We start from the raw sequence: 16,993 nt of genomic DNA, 5'->3' as shown, positions 1-16,993 counted from the left end.
TCCAGCTACATGAACCTGGTTTAGGGTAGATATATCACCTACTTTCCCTTACCTGAACGTCCACTGTGTATACTGAGAGTTTAGACAACCATTACATACATACATACTTACAGGACTATGCTATCCTCTCTGCAGAGGACTTTGAAAAGCAGAGCTGTGTTGAGATCACTGAAGACTGCAGGGAAGATGGGGCTTTTGTTTGGATACATCCGTCTAGACACAGGGAAGAAAACCAAAGAACATTAAACTCTTCTCAGAAGCGTTGTCATAGAAAAACAAATAGGACTTGACATTACTGATATGTTCAGCCAAAAAAAAGAAAGGTAATTAAATTATTTGCACAAACACCAGGTGTCTGCTGCAAATTAAAGGTTCCAGTTCCCTTGTCAACTCATCTTGAGACACACCATATATTTCTGATGCAGAAATATCTAACATGCTTCCTCTTCTCAAATCTAAAATCTGGCCATCAGCCTGCACCACGTAACAGCCAAACTTAAACTTGTCTATTCTCTGAGCTGACAATGCAGAAACTCAGGATGAGCACATGCTGAATGAAAAGTCAGAGGAATGAGGAATAAGAGAACACCAGTAAAACCCTATCAAATCAAACTGTGGCAAAACAGAACCAAGAAAAAGACAGAGGGAGCCTTGTATGAGGTAATATCTGTACCTGGAGCACTGACCTAATTAGAGTTACAATAAAATCAGATGCATTTCTGCTTTGCACCACAGCAAAATGCAGGCACAGAGATAATTACAATGTTGCCAGCAGTCTCTGGCCATGCAGGAAGCCTGGAGCTATTTTTGCAGATAGGCTGATGTCCATGCTTCTTAATTCCCTTTCTCCCTCCATTAATAAAATAGCTGATGCTGTCAATGCTTTCCAGAGAGATTCCTTGGGCTCTTCACATAAAGTGGTGTTTCAATCATCAGGTCATGGCAGAAAATACGTGCACAAGTCAACATACTGGAGTAAACCACATGGCTTACGGAGCAGCTGGAGGTTTAACACTGAGACCTGTGATCTTTTTAGGGTTTGGATTATGTCATTCATGTGAGCAGTTGATTTCAGGAGCTGCCCATCCAGAATTTTAAGTCAGAGCCTCTCAACAGTATTTCTTAGCTCACTCAGTCTTCTAAATGACTCAGTTCAGTGAACCATTTTCTCCAGATCAAATCAATCACTTCTCTCATGAGTGTTCCAAGGACATCTTGTATTTTTGTCCCAACTGAACTTTAATGCTGACCTAGCCAAGATTACTAGTGAATTAGGTCAGCCAGAAGCCTGAACTCTCCCAACAAATATCTAAAAAACATCAAGAAAATCCAACACAAGCAGTAGATTCTGCAAATCAGCTTGCACATGTATTTCCAAGTGGTCACCATTTCTAGTTATTTAACTTCAGTTTCTCCTTCTTCAGCCCATGTCGAAGGAGGTGTGTGCCTTTTGCCACCAGCCTGTCTACTCTATGGAGCGTGTTTTCCCAGACAAAGTCTGTTTACACCAGTCATGCTTCTGCTGCAAAATCTGTGGGAAGAAACTGAGGTGAGTTGTAGGACCCCAGATACATTTGCTTTTAAGACAGGTCCAAGTACTTTGCCTCAGAATGGCCCAGTGGTCATTCAAACAGGATAGGCTCAAGGTAACAGGGAAGAGCAGAGGCTGTCCCAAATGCAATTTGCTCTTCCATCCCTTGAGTCTACTTGTAGACACCTGCAGACCAAGAATCTGTATGATGTTAACAAGGGGGAGATGAAAAATATGAAATAATTTAAATTTAGAAATGCTGATATGGATTTTAATTGTCAGAGTAAGTCTGAGTGCCTCACCTGTTCATAGAGTCGGGTAGGTTGGAAGGAAACTTGGAAGCCTCCACCCAGTCCCTTGCAGGTCCAAGGAGGAATGTTGCTCAGGACCTCATCCAGGAGAGGTGTGTATGGTTCCAAGGTCAGAGATTCCATAGCCTTCCAGTCGCGGCCTCCCTTTCAAGATGTGATCAGAAGCAAAAATGTTCTTTTCCTATATCTAATCACGATATCCCATGTTTACAGCTTGTTCTTATTGCTTCTTGTTCTCCACACCTCCAAGAACAATACAAGTCTGTCTTCTCTATAACCTCTCACAAGACAAACACACAGAGCAATGAGATCCTGCCCTTAACCTTCTTGTTATAAGGCTTTTCTAAGCCAGCTCTCAGCCTCTGGCACTTCAGGGCCATGCTGTCCACACGAAGTGAAAGATGAAGTCCTGTTTTCAAGTCTGGCACATAAAGGGATCTCATATAACCTGGCCTACAGCTCCTTGAAGTGTCACAAGGAAATGTATAATTTTTCATGTGTTTTAGATTTTGAAAGAAAAATCAAACATATCCTCAGCAGACAGTACTATTGAAAGGTGCCTTTCTTCAGACCTCCCCCTTTCCCCAGCAGTTTCCATTGAAAGCCAACTCTACAGAGAACATATCCATCATTGCTGTTCATGCTTCCTTCCTGCACAACCTCTAACAGCTATGCCAATGTGTGTTTTCCAGCTTGCACAATTATGCTGCCCTCCATGGGGTGTTCTACTGCCAAATCCACTACAAGCAGATGGCCAAAAGCAGAAGGGAGAGAGAAAGGCTGGAGCAACAACCAGGGGATGATCAGATGCAGCAAGCAGCAATGGTAGGCAGAGGAGCAAAGCCTCTGGACTGCTGTAGCAGAGCTGAAAATAAGACCAAAGCAAGAAGGAAACCCACATTCTTCAATGTGCCATGCAGCTTGCAGCTGGCTGAGCAAAGGCAAGAGCTGAACAGCAGGCCTGTGTTCTTAGGGAACAAGCTCAGAAGCTGCTGGCCACCTTCAGAAACAGATGGAAAAGCTAGAAAGGGAACGTGTTCCTGGAAAAAGCCTGTGTTGAGCTGGCAAAGCCACCAGGCTGCGGGCAACAAGGTGGACAGGATGGTGCTCCTGGTTCAGGAGAGAAAAGCAGCCACAGAGGCAGCTGTGAAGGAGGGAAGCTTTCTACCTGGTGTCACCTATCCTGAGCAAAGAGAGCAAGTGGGCTCCTGGCCTAAGCCCAGAGAGCAGAGAGATGGTAAGAAGGCACTGGCGCCTTGGGCTGGGGATGTAGGCAATGGTAAGCGAGGGGGCCAGGTGTCCCAGCCAATCACTGCGTTCCAGCAGAGCAAGCTCCATCTGAAGAGAGGGTCAGGCTCAGCCTCCTCCCCTGTGCTCCTGGAACCTGCTAAACCCCTGCCTCGTGGCTTGCTCAGTTCCCACCAGGCTGCATCTCAGGGCGCTAAACCCAGCAACTGGATGTTCCTAGGGGACAAAAGGGGCTGTGTCCTGCCCACAGCAGAGCTCCCAGAGACAGAAAATGAAGTCTGTGGGTCCTTCTCAGCCAGCACAACCACTGAAGGAGACACAAGGCCTGCAATGACAGATGACGAACCTGAATGGACCACTGCCATTGCAGGAGACAAGCGTCATCTTGGAGAGGGAGTGAACAACCCACAGCCTGCACGTGTGCCAGAAAGTCTTGAAACCAGAAACAACACAAAGAATACGAGACAAAAATACAGAGATGAGGGCATTGATCCCCCTGAACCCAAAGCTAAACACCAAGCCTCCCACATCCCTGATGTGCCAGGGACCCCCAGTGCAGCACCCAGCTCCCCAGAGCCAGGAGGGCTGAGTGCATCACCTGACATAGCTGAGCTGCTGAGTGAGACACCAAAGATAAAAGCTGATGAGCTCCCTAGGAAGCAGACAACAGTCATTCAGGAGGAGAACGTGCAGCCATCCAGCGTAAGTCATTTGGCTGGAGAGCTGAGCACAGGGGCACAACTTGAGAAGACAAGCAAAACGAAAGAAGTAAATCCATCAGGATTTCCAGAAGAACCCAGTCATGATCACACAGCTCAGGAGAACAAACCAGAAAACAACAGAATCTCTGCACTTGGTTTGCCAGAGGTGACAGATGACCACAATATGTCCCATCTACAAGAAACAGAACCTCAGGCTGTATGTGGCCAACTGGTAACTAACCCACCTAGCAGTGTTCTGGTACATGATGCAAAGCAGGAGAGTGCTGGAAGCTGCTCAGACACCACCGAGGGCAAGGAGACCGATGTCCTGTTGTTGGCTCCTGGTACAAGCTTTTCGGGTGATGATAAACATCAGAGAACTGAAGTCAATGTCTATGCCCAACCAGCTGTTGGCAAGCAGGTTCAGCAGCCACAGGACAGGTGTTGTCCATTTCTCTTGTCAGCACAGGAAAATCAGAAAGAAGATGCAATGAGCTTTGAAGGTGGAAGAAACCCTTTTTATCCTCTTCCAGAGCTTACGTCTGCAGTTGATTACAGCCAAAAAAATCTCACTGGGGATGGAAATCCACATGTTGGGCATACACGTGAAAGTCAGCACTTACTGAGTTTGGATGTCCAGAACACAATGGTAGAGGATGGGATTTCTTCTTCATCAAGTAATTTCGGAAAGTTACCCAAGAAAGTTGGGATTCAACTAGCCAACATGGATTTTCAAGATGACACTAATGTTTTCATATCTGTAGAAAACGAAAGACAAGATTTTCCCCAAACAGTCATCCCAAATTTAGGTTTGCAAAATGCACAGACAGAAACTCCACCTTGCTTTGATCCAAATCCCTCCACGCTGGGTCAGGAAATCCTAGCAGAAACAAACGCTCCACTGGTAGCATGGGACACCTCCAGCCTCCTGTTCCTTGCTGGACAGGATGAGGTTGTTACCAGACACCCAGGAGGGAGCCAGAGCTGTCCACCACTGCAGCACTTTGGTGCACAGTCCCAGGCTCCCAGAGATGCTGAGGGTGCGTTTGGATTGGGTCCTAGTGCTGAAGGCCCAACAAACAAATACCTCCCCGTGCAGGAAGGCAGCATTCCCCCATGCTACCTGTTCACCAGCCATGCTTCTGACAATCAGAATCTCTTTGATCCGTTAAATGATGTTTCAGACCAACCTGGCCAGGATGCTCATGCACAAATAGGAAGGAGCAGAGAAATATCAGAAGCTGAAGAAGTTCTGGAAAATCTCTCCTCTGCAGACCCAAATGTGTCCAATGATGGCCTTTTCAAACAGGAGTTCTTCATATAGTTGGAAGGAAAAATAGAAGGGCTTAGAAATCGGCCACCCTTCTGGCACTGGGTGAATTCAGTTGAGCATTGGCAGATTTATTAGCAGCTGAAGGAGCTAAATTTAAGATCTCTATCCTGATCGTGGCGGATCAGTGCTCAGTTCCCAAAAAAAGAAAAAGCATCACAAAGTCTGGCTTCACGGTGAGAAACCTGCAAGGGGAGAGTCATACCTGCAGTGGGACCAGCACCTCCATCTACTGCAAGGCTTCCTCTGAGGATGATTGCATGGCCACTGTCTACAGCAGAGAGCAACGAGCTCATCGAGATCCTGAAACTCCCAAGACAAGAAAGCTGTTATCAGGAAGGAACTGACTCATTGGCCGTAAGTGCAAAAACAAAACACAATGGGCAAAGGCAGAGGTGAGGAGGGCAGGGTGGATATTTGGCTCCAAATCAGGTCTTTGCAATAGTAGTGCTTCCACATGAATCAGATGCCTAAGCCCTCCCGGAGTTAAAGGAGGGTTAGTAAGTACTGTCAGTGTGGTTTGGAGGAAGATTCTGTTCACAATGAACGACTGTGTTCAAAAAGCTTACAGCCCTCAGAACTCCACAGAGTTTATTGATTGCTCTCCTCTGATTACAGTGCAACCCTAGATATCTATTTCACACAGAGACAACTATATTTAGACATTTAGAGCCGAATAAATGCCATATATGCACTCTTTGATAACAATGTATCACTCCCTCATGATATTTTCCCTTTTTTTTAGACTGCAAAATTACTCCACATGGGAGGTTACCATTGTTATACTCATTTTATGATGATAGCTAAAGATAAGCAAATGACCTTGCCAAGGTCACTCAGTCTGAAGGCAGAGGAGGAGAGGGATTCCAGGTCTCTTGTGGCATTCATTGTGGCATCGCTACCTCTGCCATCCCTATGTGGTTTCATCTCAACCCCCCTAGATGTCCGCTGCTGCCTCAGCATGAATACTACAGGAACTAGCAATTACACTAATAATAAAGAAGCTCATCAGAAACCTTAGAAAGCAAAAGTAAGAGCATACAGACTGTGAAAAAGTTTGTGTACATGGTCTATTGCGGTAAGAGGGTTGATGGCTGGACTAGATGATCTTAGTGCTCTTTCCAACCTTAATGATTGATTCTATGATTCTGTGTAGTGCATCATTTCATGTTATGTGATGTGTTAATCATGTCCATTAAAAAATATATACATATATATATATATATACATATATATATATCTCACCATGACAGTGATGAAATATACACCGGCTCTGTCAGATCTATTGATGGAATAAAATTGCTTAATGACTGCATCTGCTGCAAAACTTAATGTCATTGCTTATGCAGAGAGACATGAGTATGAATCCAAGGAAAAGGGAGATGTCCCTGAGAGCTGCATGATTCATTAGATGCTGAAATTGGGATGGGCAAGTGCCTTGGGATAAAGTTTGAGGGAGCTGGGAGAAGATCTAGGAGACCTCATTGCAACCTTCCAGTACTGAAAAGGAGCTTATAAACAGGAGGGAAACTGATTCCTTGCATGGTCGGATAGGACAAGGGAAAATTGTTTTAAACAACAGAGGGAAGAGAGCTGTGGGTGCCCCATCCCTGGAGGTGCTCAAGGCCAGGTCAAACAGGGCCCTGGGCAGCCCGACCTGGTGGAGGGTTGCCAGCCCATGGCAGGGGGTTGGAAATAGATGGTGTTTAAGGTCCATCCCAAAACAAGCCTTTCGATGCGATGATTCTATGACCCATTCAGTCCCACATCTCCTTGTAAGATGAAGACAGTCAAAGGAACAATCTCTTTCTATGAAAAGTGTCACCTAAGGGTGACAGAGTTTACAAGAGGACACTGAAGCTTTCCCAGGTTATTAGTCTGCCCTATCTGGTGACATTATGAAAAAGCCTCAAGAAGTCATGTCTGCATTAGCACATAAGAGAGCAGCCATGTCTGAGTCACTCCCAGGGAGATTCTGTAGCCTAAATCGGACCTCTTTGCTACAGGGGATGCTGATGGATGAGTGGAAAGGAACAAAATGAGCCACGCACAGCAGGGTAAGCTCAGAGATTTCAGCTGCCCATGCAGGATGGGTTTGAAACACCTCTGCAATGGAAGATCTCTTTGGCCAAGTCATCGCAGAGCATAGCAGTCACAGATTTTGGCTACAAGGAACCTCTGGAGCAGCCAAGAGACCTTTGCCACTTTACACACCACGTTACATACTCTTAGAGCAATCCAGGTTTCCAGTTTCCAGGAATAAAGATATAAACCACTCAGAGAGACTGCCCAGGAAATTGTTGAGAGACACAGCAAAACTCAGGTAACAGCCAGGCTGCTGTCACCCCTTATCCCCAAATTCTGTGTGCTATGAATGGCTGTGTAATGAGCCCACATTTTTTCTTAAAGATACTCCCTCAGTCAAATCTGGTTTTGGATTATCTCCAAAATGCTGTAGTTTAGATTCAGTGTTGCAGCTGACCAGGGTTTCTACCTGGGACCAATGAATACTGACAGCTTAGGGCACAGCTGTCCACATCAAGCCAACATGTTGACCAGCCGTATACCATCGTCCAATGTAAAAGTACAAAGAAAGCTTTTCTGCTTCTCTTTCTGGCAGCAGCATGGGCTATCTAATCTGAAGCCATAAGTGAGAGCAGCAAATTTGGTAAAAGGCACAAGGTTTGAGATGGGACAGGGAGATCACTCCCCAATCACCATCACGGGCAGAACATACTCTGTGCTGGGAGAATAATATGAATTATTGCTTATTGTAACTAGAGCAGTGTGAGTTAAAAGCAAACTTAAACCGCTTTCCCCTGTGGCTCTGCTTGCAGAGGGCACCCTGCAGCCCCACCTGCTACCAAAACCTTGACACTTGAACCCAACCCAAATGGCAAAGGGTGGCAAAGTGCATCCCAGAAGAATCCAGCATATCATTTTAGTGGGGGATCATGCTGGTTGAAGTGCTTGTTTTATCACATCAAATTAGGTGTTTAGTGCTCATACAGTTTAAACATTAATATTGCAATATTTAAGTGACATGCTCCACAGTAGCCTGGCCACAGAGGTAGTCACCATGGTTGAGTTTGGGGATTTGATAAGTGCTGTGGGGGAGTTTGGCCTCTATCAGAAACTGGTGGTGCTGTGGATCTCCCTCCCACTGCTTCTTAATCCTTTCCAAATGGTTGGCCAAGTGTTCATGGTTGTGGACGTGACTCATTACTGCAACACGGACTGGATCCGTGCCGTTGGCCCCAACCTGACTGAGGAAGAGCAGCTGAACCTCACCCTGCCCCGGGATGCAAATGGGGACTACGAGCAGTGCATCATGTACAAACCTGTGGAGTGGGACCTCAACACCATCGTGGAATACGGCCTGAATGACACGCAGAAGTGCAGCAATGGCTGGGTGTACCCCACAGCACAGCAGCCATCCCTGCTCACCGAGGTCTGTATGTCCTTGTGATGCTTTGGGGATGTGGGATGGGATGGGATGGGATGGGATGGGATGGAATGGGATGGGATGGGATGGAATGGGACGGGATGGGAGAATCCTGTGCTGTAGGTTGGTTTCAGGAAATGTCACAGTGCTCACCACGCATCTTCTTTTCGGCCATGAAGATGACAATGGGCTCTGCCTACTGATATCCCCAACTTCTCCCGCTCTGAACCTCTGTTCACTCTTCCTCATTTCTCTCTCCCTTCTTCCTCACTCCCAGCTCCATTGTTTTCTCACAAGTACCTTCCACTGAGCTCTCTGCTGCTCTCCTGTCTTCCTCCCTTCCTCCTGCCCCAACCTGTCCCACCCTTGCAGCCAGGGAAACAAGGTGCTGAGACTCCTGTCCCAAGGTCTTACTTCAAGCATAACATCCCAGCCGGGAGGTTCCTTTGGAGTGTCTATGCTGGAGGGAGTCCTGCATGTCCCAAAGCTTTGGGCATTGTTGAGTTCCCAATCGATCTGCTCCATATTCCACCTGTGCAGTTCATGTAGACATTCATACCTTTACGAGTGGATCTCTGCTCCCATGGGCTACAGCAAGAGCTTGGGCTCACAGTTCCCCTGTCTGCCTGGGACCAGAAGCACTGCCCAGCCTAGAAACTTGGACCGCTCAAAAGCAAAAGCATCTGTTTCCTTCCTCCAGTTTGACCTTGTGTGTGACAGGAAGGACCTGAGTGACATCTCCCAGTCTATCTACATGGTGGGGCTTCTCATAGGATCTATCATCTTTGGACCACTCAGTGACAGGTGAGGAGACACAAATACCTACCTAGAGTTATTGCCTGGCACCCAAAAACATGCCTCATTGAAATTCATGATGCCCATGCAGTCATTAATGAATGATGAATGAAGAAATACCCCCTCCACAGAGCTCAGTCCCTTGCCTGAGCAAGAGCATCTCAGTGGTCCATAGATACCTGAGAGGTAATGAAAGATACAGCCTGACAGAGGTGGGGGGGTCAATCAGCAATCATGATTCCAGTCCCAGTTGACATCTCAGCTACACAGGGATTCCACAGACCTACATTTGGGCACCTGCAGCTGCTAACCAGAGCATGTGTGCTTCCTTCTTGTGGCTCTGCTCTGGTTATGGTGACCCTGGCCAAAGTCCTCAGGTTGTGGGAGCCCAGAGCCATACAGGGATCATGGAAGGGAGAAAGGCACCATACGTGTACAGAGTATTCAGAGTTGAACTAGTAGTACAGCCTGTTTCAGCTTCAGTCTGATCCTCTTTGCACTCAGCAGAGGTGGTGTGGAGGCCTTCCAAGGGCTTGGTACTTTGGAAGTGACTTTAACCTTTGCTGGCACCACATCTGGTCAGAAGTGGCAAGGCTCCTTTTCCTGTCTGCCCCTTCCTGGGTCAAGGAGCTTTGTTCACATGGATCCCAAATCAGTGTGTATACCTCTGGGCTCTTCCCCATACCCATGGAGTCTCTTCAGATGCCAACTATACATTCCTCCTTCTTCCACAGGATCGGCCGCCGGCCAGTCCTTCTGATCTCCCTTCTCGGCCAGACTTTATTCGGTGTAGCAATTGCCTTTTTGCCCAATTTCACCCTATACATTGTCTTCAGATGTATCATGGCGACTGCTGTGTCAGGAATTCTGATTACTACCTTGCCCTTAGGTGAGTAGGCTGCCCTGGATGTGAGGAAAATTGATGAGGGCCCTTAAGGACGCAATGCAAAAAGGGACATAAATGATAGTCCTGGACATTTAAAGGCAACCCTCTAAAAAAAAGCTCTGTGATAGACTTGGTCCTTGTCCAGCAGGAACAAGACCTATAAGAGCCATTCTCCAGGACAGAGTATAGAGAAAGAGGCGGGGGGGGGGGGCTCATTACAGGGACTGTGCTGACAGCTCAGAAGATGCTGTGAGCCCTTGACAGGGCCGTGCAGTGTCTTCATTGCGTGAGGCCATTTCTAACATGTCACTGACAATGTCCTGGAGGTCTGACTGCCAGCCTCCAGACTCCCGTAGAGCTCTTCCCTAGCAGAGACACACCGCTTGAATGAGGAGAAATCATTCACAACGATGACACTGAATCTTCATTATTCTTTCCAGCTACAGAATGGGTTGGTGTCTCCTATCGACCAATAGCAGTGCTTGTTTCTCACAGCTTTTTAGCCGCTGGAGCAATGGTTTTGGCTGGCTTGAGTTACGGTATTCGTAACTGGAGGTTGCTGCAAATAGCAGGGTCTGCTCCTGTGTTTGTCCTTTTCTTCTACTACTGGTAAGTGGCAGGTGGGCAGTGAGTTCCCTGCAAACATGACAGGTGCTGACATCATGCTCGCTGCTGGTGGTAAGGGGACAGGCTATGAGGAAGCTGAGCAGGTCACAGTGCTGTTTTCTGCTCTCACCTCCTTGGCAGGGTGCTACCAGAGTCAGCTCGCTGGCTGGTGACAAAAGGCAAAATAGAAGAAGCTAAGAAGTACCTTAAGAAGGCAGCATCCATCAACAAACGCACCATTCCTCCAGAAATGCTGGACCAGGTACAGCAGTGGCATGCCTTGCACACCCCACAGACCGGCCTCTGTGCTTGCAGCCCTGGGGCAGCAGGATTAAGCCAGTAAATAAAGACCTGGCAAGATGCTGGTGTTTCCAGTTCAGAAAAGAGTTGTAGAAGATTAGGGGTCATCGGGGAAAGAGCTTTCCATGCATTGAGGGACTGCTTAAAGATGGGTGATGCATATCTCTAGCTTAAATTGACATGAGACGTGGTCAGGGAGGAGGGGCCTCTTCTGCTGAGGCTCAGCCTGCAGCATTGCCAGAGTTCACCGTGGGAAGAAGAAAGGAGGAACCCAAATGCTCCCCTTACTTTTCTGCAGTAAAGACTTCACCAGTGTTGAGGTTGTGCATGAATCCTTGCTCTGTGGTTTTCCATGCCTAAATATCCTAAGAGGGGGTTACCCACCTTTCCGATCCGCGCACTGTACACTGGCAAAATCTGATTCCCCTCTGATTCCAAACTCTGGCTCAGGACACCCAGTCCCCAGGCACAAGAGCCCAGCGCCATTGGGCTGCCGTCCTTCCCAATACAGCTGTGGTCTCCTCCATGTCCTGCTGGGGTTGTCTTTTGTCTTCTGCTGGAGAAAGAGCTAGCCATGGGTTTCCTTTGTCTGCTCTGACTCTGGCCTTCTGATTGTTGAAGCTGAAGGGTGAGACCCAGACCAAGTCTGGAAGCATTCTGGATCTCCTTCGGAAGAAGCACCTCCTGAAGGTGACTTTAGTCATGATGTGTGCCTGGTAAGTCACCACCTGGTTCTTTCTCTCCTAACTTCCATGTGAAGAGAAGAATGCACCGAGGGTTTTTCACAACTGTAAATTCACTTCACAATTTTGGGGGACATGGGATCATAGAATCAGGAAGGTAGGAAAGATCATCAAGTCCAACAGTCAACCCATGCCTCTGACCAGCTGTGAATTGTTATGGAACTACAGAAATGTAGAGTGGCTTGATTTGGAAGAGGCCTCAAGGATCATCAGGTTCTAACCACCCTTCCACAGGCAGGGTTGCCAGATGCTAGATTCAGGACTAGATGAGATATCCCAGCACCCCATCACATCTATTACAGCCTGTATATTGCTGAGCATATTGGTGTCCATAATGCATTATCTGGTTTAACTGTGTCCTACAGAATTCTCGCAGGTGTTGACCAGAATTAAAATAGAGATTCCTGGACATTTAAACAAATAACTGCATGTCTTCTAAATAGCCTATTTAAAAAATATATATATCCATGGAAACTCAGCTGATTACCTACTCTGTTCCATTGAATTTCAGGTTTATGGGTAGTCTAGTCTACTATGGACTGAGCCTTAATGTGACAGGCTTTGGCCTCGACATTTATCTGACACAACTTGCTTTTGGAGTAGTGGAATTGCCCGCTCGTATTTGCTGCATTTACCTGCTACAGTGGTTTGGGAGGAAAAAAGTCCAAGCTGTTCTCCTGCTGTTGGCTGGCTTGATGTGTCTCATCATTGTTGGCATCCCTGAAGGTGAACAAAACTCTTCCCAACAAAAGGGAGAGGCCCAACTCTTTTTAATTTCTTTCACAACCTGGCCCCCCCACACCTGTTTCTATCTACAGTTTCCCCACACTGTGTACCTTTGCCCCTGTCCCTGTTGTTATTCGGGTGATGCAAGTAAGGCAGGTTTGTGGCATGCTCTCAAGCTATTGAATCATAGATTCATAGAATCATACAGGTTGGAAAGACCACTGAGATCATCTGGTCCAACCATCAACCCATGCCTGTGACTGCTCTACACCATGTCCCTCAGTGCCACATCTCCATGTTTCTTCAACACCTCCCTGGGCAGCCTGTTCCAATGCATTAGCACTCTTTCCAAGAAGAAATTTTTCCTAATATCCATCCCGAACCTCCCCTGGTGCAACTTGAGACCACCTCCTCTTGTCTTACTGCTAATTACCATATCTATAATATGTGACATTTTCAAATGAGCATTCCCCAGCGACTTGCAGTGCCTTAGTTAGGAAATCACAGAATCACAGAATCACAGAATCACCCGGGTTGGAAGGGACCCCAAGGATCATGTAGTTCCAACCCCCCTGCCTAGCAGGGCCACCAAACATACATATTCAGATCAGGTTGCCCAGGACCCCGTCCAACCTGGCCTTAAACACGTCCAAGGACGGGGCATCCACAACCTCCCTGGGCAGCCCGTTCCAGGGCCTAACCACTCTCCTAGTAAAGAACTTAACAAGGCCTGCGAAGAAACATGGGTTTCCTTTGCTAGTTGTGCAGAGGGTATTTTGCTGAAGAGGATATGCTAGGAGAGGTATCCAATACCTTAGGTGGCAGACCTCCTTGGAAAGTCCATCAGAATCACACAGACATGGAATTGTTTGAGCTGGACAGACCTTTAGAAACCATCTCGTCCAACTCCACTGTAGTGAACAGGGACATCTACTGCTTGATCAGAGCCCCATGCAGCCTGACCTTGAATGTCTCCGAGGACAGGGAGTCCACTGCCTCTTTGAGCAGCCCCTGCCAGTGCCTCACAACCGTTATTGTAAAAGACTTCTTCTTTATCACCAGTCTGTATAAGCTATATCTCCCCTCATTTAGTTTGAAAATATTCCTACACGTCCTACCACAACAGCCCCTGCTAAAGAGGGCTGTCTCCAAAAATCCAACTGCAGAGACCCAAGGTCCTGCAGAACTTTCTCTGTTGGCATCACAGCAGCCATCTCTTCTCTTTCCCTCAGACCAGGCCGTGGCAATCACCGTCCTGGCAGTCATCGGCAAGTTTGCTGCGTGTGCCTCCTTCTCCACCTCCTATGTCTACTCTGCAGAGCTCTTCCCCACCGTCATCAGGTGAGATTCCCCCATACCTTATGGCTTCCCATGATGGTGGGAGCACACAGGGATGCACACTGCAACCCGGGTGCTGGTGGTGAAGGGGCAGGGAGGAGGCACCATGACATAGCCACCACCATGGCTAGCACCTCCTAACGGTGTAGTGCTGGTCTTCTGTAGGGCTGAGACCAGCCTACAGCTTTCACTTTCCCCTTCATCCCACAGGCAGAGCGGCGTGGGGCTGTGCTCAATGGCGGCACGCGTGGCAGGGATCATCGCCCCGCTGATCCTCATCCTGGAGCAGTACCACAGTGCCATCCCCATGGCTGTCTACGGCAGTGCCACCGTGCTGGGGGGGCTGCTCTGCTTCCTGCTGCCCGAGACTCGCGGGGTTGAACTGCCAGATGACACGGTGACAGATATCCACCAAAAGAAGTGAGTGCTTGGAGCTGTAGTTCTAAAGAAAAAAAAAAATCCAAATGTGAAAATGTTAGGACAAACAGTTAGAAGCTAGAATTCTTACAGTATGATTTCTTCCTCTCTCCTTCATGTCTCCAGAAGCAAATTGCAGACCCTGTCCAAGACAAACAGTGAAGAGAAAGAAATAAACTTGGAGAAAGATATCTAAAGATGCTTGGAAAGCAAGGGATGAACAGACAAGCAGATACTAAAGGTCTACTCTCACAGAATCTGATTTTAAAGAAGAAAAATGAGGCACTGCTGTCTGGAAACTGGTCTTGTAGATGATCAACAAACTCACCACTCACATTCAGAGGGAGAGGAGATCTGTGTCACTGCGTTTGGAAAAGTCGCGCGTGGGACTGTTCTTGAGAGCCAGTCTGCTGTGCCTGGCTGTGTGAGTCCTCCCTGACGTGTTTCCAGTCCCTTGCAAACTGGTACCCGTGGAACCATCCCTGTTGTGACTTACAGCAATCAAGAACTGCCAGCAGAGCGGCATTACTGGGCAGGCGAGCGCCGGGCTGCGTCCCTCCTGCACTGAGCGCTGGGGCCGTCAGCCTTGGTGGCGGTCCGAGCCTCCGTGTCTGATCAGGATGTCACCACAACCCTGTCACACGTACTTAGGTCTTCTTTCTATGTGGAGTTGAATTGGAATTTCTACAGGAATAACATAAATTATACTTGGAGTTCGATAAGAGATGCTTGTAATGCAATACGTGAAGAATAAATGGTGTTGATTTCTTCTTTTCTTTCCTACTGTTTCACAGTTGGCTTTTGTAACTGCTGTTCGCTCTGGTGTGTTTTCTACACAGCAATTGTGAGCCTGTAATGTAACACACAGACGGAAACGTGTTTGGTTTCCCTCAGCCAGCAACAATGCAGAAACAGAGTGTTGAAGCAGAACGAGTGGGTTCAATTAGGACATTTTTTATTTCTGAGCCTTCTGATGAACAATCTGCCCAGAGCCACATCCAGCCTGGCCTTGAATGCCTGCAGGGATGGGGCATCCACAGCCTCCTTGGGCAACCTGCTCCACTGTGATTTTTGTCCCTACCTCTCCCAGAGCCTTCCCACTCCCTCCGCTTGAATATGGGGTCATTCTGTTTCCCTTATTTAGCCCTTCAGATCACCTCAGGCACTTTTCACCTTTTGCCCATGACCTCACTATCATGGGAGGCCACAACATTCCATTATATGGATGCAAAAGTGTGCTGTATTCACAGAAGCTATTCTAACTTGAATTTGCTCTATCAACTCCATTTGTTACTGTGCAGAACAACACGTAGACCAGCTAACAATGACATTGAACACAGCAATACCAATGGACAGTTTCCAAGTCCTGATGAGCTGTGCAAAACATGGTCAGTCAAACTGCTCAGGTGCTCCTCAGCCAAGAACGACACATCCAGTGGTCTTCACACTAAGCGGGTGCAGTTTTCTGGGGAAAAGCAGACAAAATGGATCTGCAGCTTATGAGAGGGACAAAGGAGATGGACACAGAAGTACATCAAGTGTGCCTGGACAGCTTTATTTATGAAGTGAACTGAAACAGTCTGTCTCATAGAAGACTTCATTGAAGGTGAAGCCATGATTCACTCCATAACGGTGCGCTTTATTCCATGCTCTTCTCTCAACTTCCACTTCCATCCCCGTATTTTCCATAACAGCCTGACAGAGGCAGCCACCAGCCTTTGCAAACTAAAGAGTTCTCAATCAAAGGACGGATCAACTCCATCTTCAGACCTACTGAACAAGAGCATCTCAGCCACAAATTATCAAATCCCCTGACCAGCAGTGCTGCACAGAGGTAACACCAGAGCCAATCTCTCCTGGTGGGACACTGCTGCGTGTCACTGATTTTATTAGAATGTTGTCTTCAGCAAACCACACATCTGTGGGATACTTTGTTCCAAGGAAAACATGTAGGTATGATGAGGAAGAAATAACGCCTCATCTGAAAATTTCTCAGCATCACCAGAAAGAAAGAAACCCTTCAGCAGTGTGCAGTCAAAGCTGTTGCACCACCACTGTAGAACTTTCTGGGCTTCATCATTTAAATATATATGGGTATTGCAAGAGAAAAGGGGAAGGGGAATGGGAAGGGGAAGCGGAACGGGAAGGGGAAGGGGAAATGGAAGCGGAAGCGAGAGCAGAAGCGGAAGGGGAGGCATCCTTGCTCACCGTTTCCTGTTTCTTCTATCATATCCTCTTTTTTTCCTCAGCTGATTATCTCAAATCTTAAAAAGGAATAAAACTTAAAGGAGCATTTTTAAAAAGGGTGAGAAAACCATGCTAGACAGTCCAGTGAAATCCCTCTAGCAAGGTGAGATGGTTTTCAGTACTGCATCTGCGCTGCCTTTCCCCTCACTGAATACAGTACTTCTTTGCTGGTCTATTCAGTGCTCTGGCAGGTGTCTCACTTTACAGTCTCATGTTCTTGGAGATGGGACAGGAAAAGGAGAGGGAAAATATCACATCTATTCTGGCTTCTGATTTCTTTCTTTTGGCCTTAAACTAAAAGCACTTTCTCCAGCGAGAGCACAGTTGAACGTGAGACAGCATGCAGTGCCCAAAGAGAAGCTATAGAGG

The 16,993-nt window shown here is 47.3% G+C and overlaps 2 protein-coding genes across 4 annotated transcripts in view; both read left to right on the top strand.

Moving 5' to 3' along the window:
* The window catches only part of XIRP1 (xin actin binding repeat containing 1), a 35,920-nt gene extending 34,502 nt beyond the window's left edge, over window positions 1-1,418 (top strand). Inside the window, exon 3 of the transcript XR_007378049.1 lies at window positions 136-1,418. The gene's annotated coding sequence lies outside the window, so the exon portion shown is untranslated. The remainder of the gene's footprint in view (window positions 1-135) is intronic.
* Window positions 1,419-5,122: 3,704 nt separating this feature from the next.
* LOC125695733 (solute carrier family 22 member 13-like) lies at window positions 5,123-15,154 on the top strand. Of its 3 annotated transcripts, XM_048950596.1 has the most exons (12): window positions 5,123-5,478; window positions 7,128-7,444; window positions 8,319-8,572; window positions 9,267-9,370; window positions 10,096-10,250; window positions 10,688-10,856; window positions 10,995-11,115; window positions 11,775-11,869; window positions 12,408-12,622; window positions 13,855-13,963; window positions 14,171-14,380; window positions 14,504-15,154. In XM_048950596.1, the coding sequence occupies exons 3-12, from the start codon at window positions 8,324-8,326 to the stop codon at window positions 14,571-14,573; spliced, it is 1,497 nt and encodes a 498-aa protein (XP_048806553.1). In that variant the 5' UTR covers window positions 5,123-5,478; window positions 7,128-7,444; window positions 8,319-8,323; the 3' UTR covers window positions 14,574-15,154. The 3 variants fall into 3 exon arrangements, with proteins under 3 accessions (XP_048806553.1, XP_048806552.1, XP_048806555.1); XM_048950595.1 differs by having other exon boundaries at window positions 7,128-8,572; XM_048950598.1 differs by lacking the exon at window positions 14,504-15,154 and having other exon boundaries at window positions 7,128-8,572; window positions 14,175-14,353.
* Window positions 15,155-16,993: the final 1,839 nt, after the last annotated feature.

The sequence above is a fragment of the Lagopus muta genome, chromosome 7 (genome assembly GCF_023343835.1).
Source record: "Lagopus muta isolate bLagMut1 chromosome 7, bLagMut1 primary, whole genome shotgun sequence".
NCBI classification, from domain to species: Eukaryota; Metazoa; Chordata; class Aves; order Galliformes; family Phasianidae; genus Lagopus; species Lagopus muta.
Note: the sequence above shows the minus strand (reverse complement) of the source record. Positions and strands in the feature narration are given on the sequence as shown.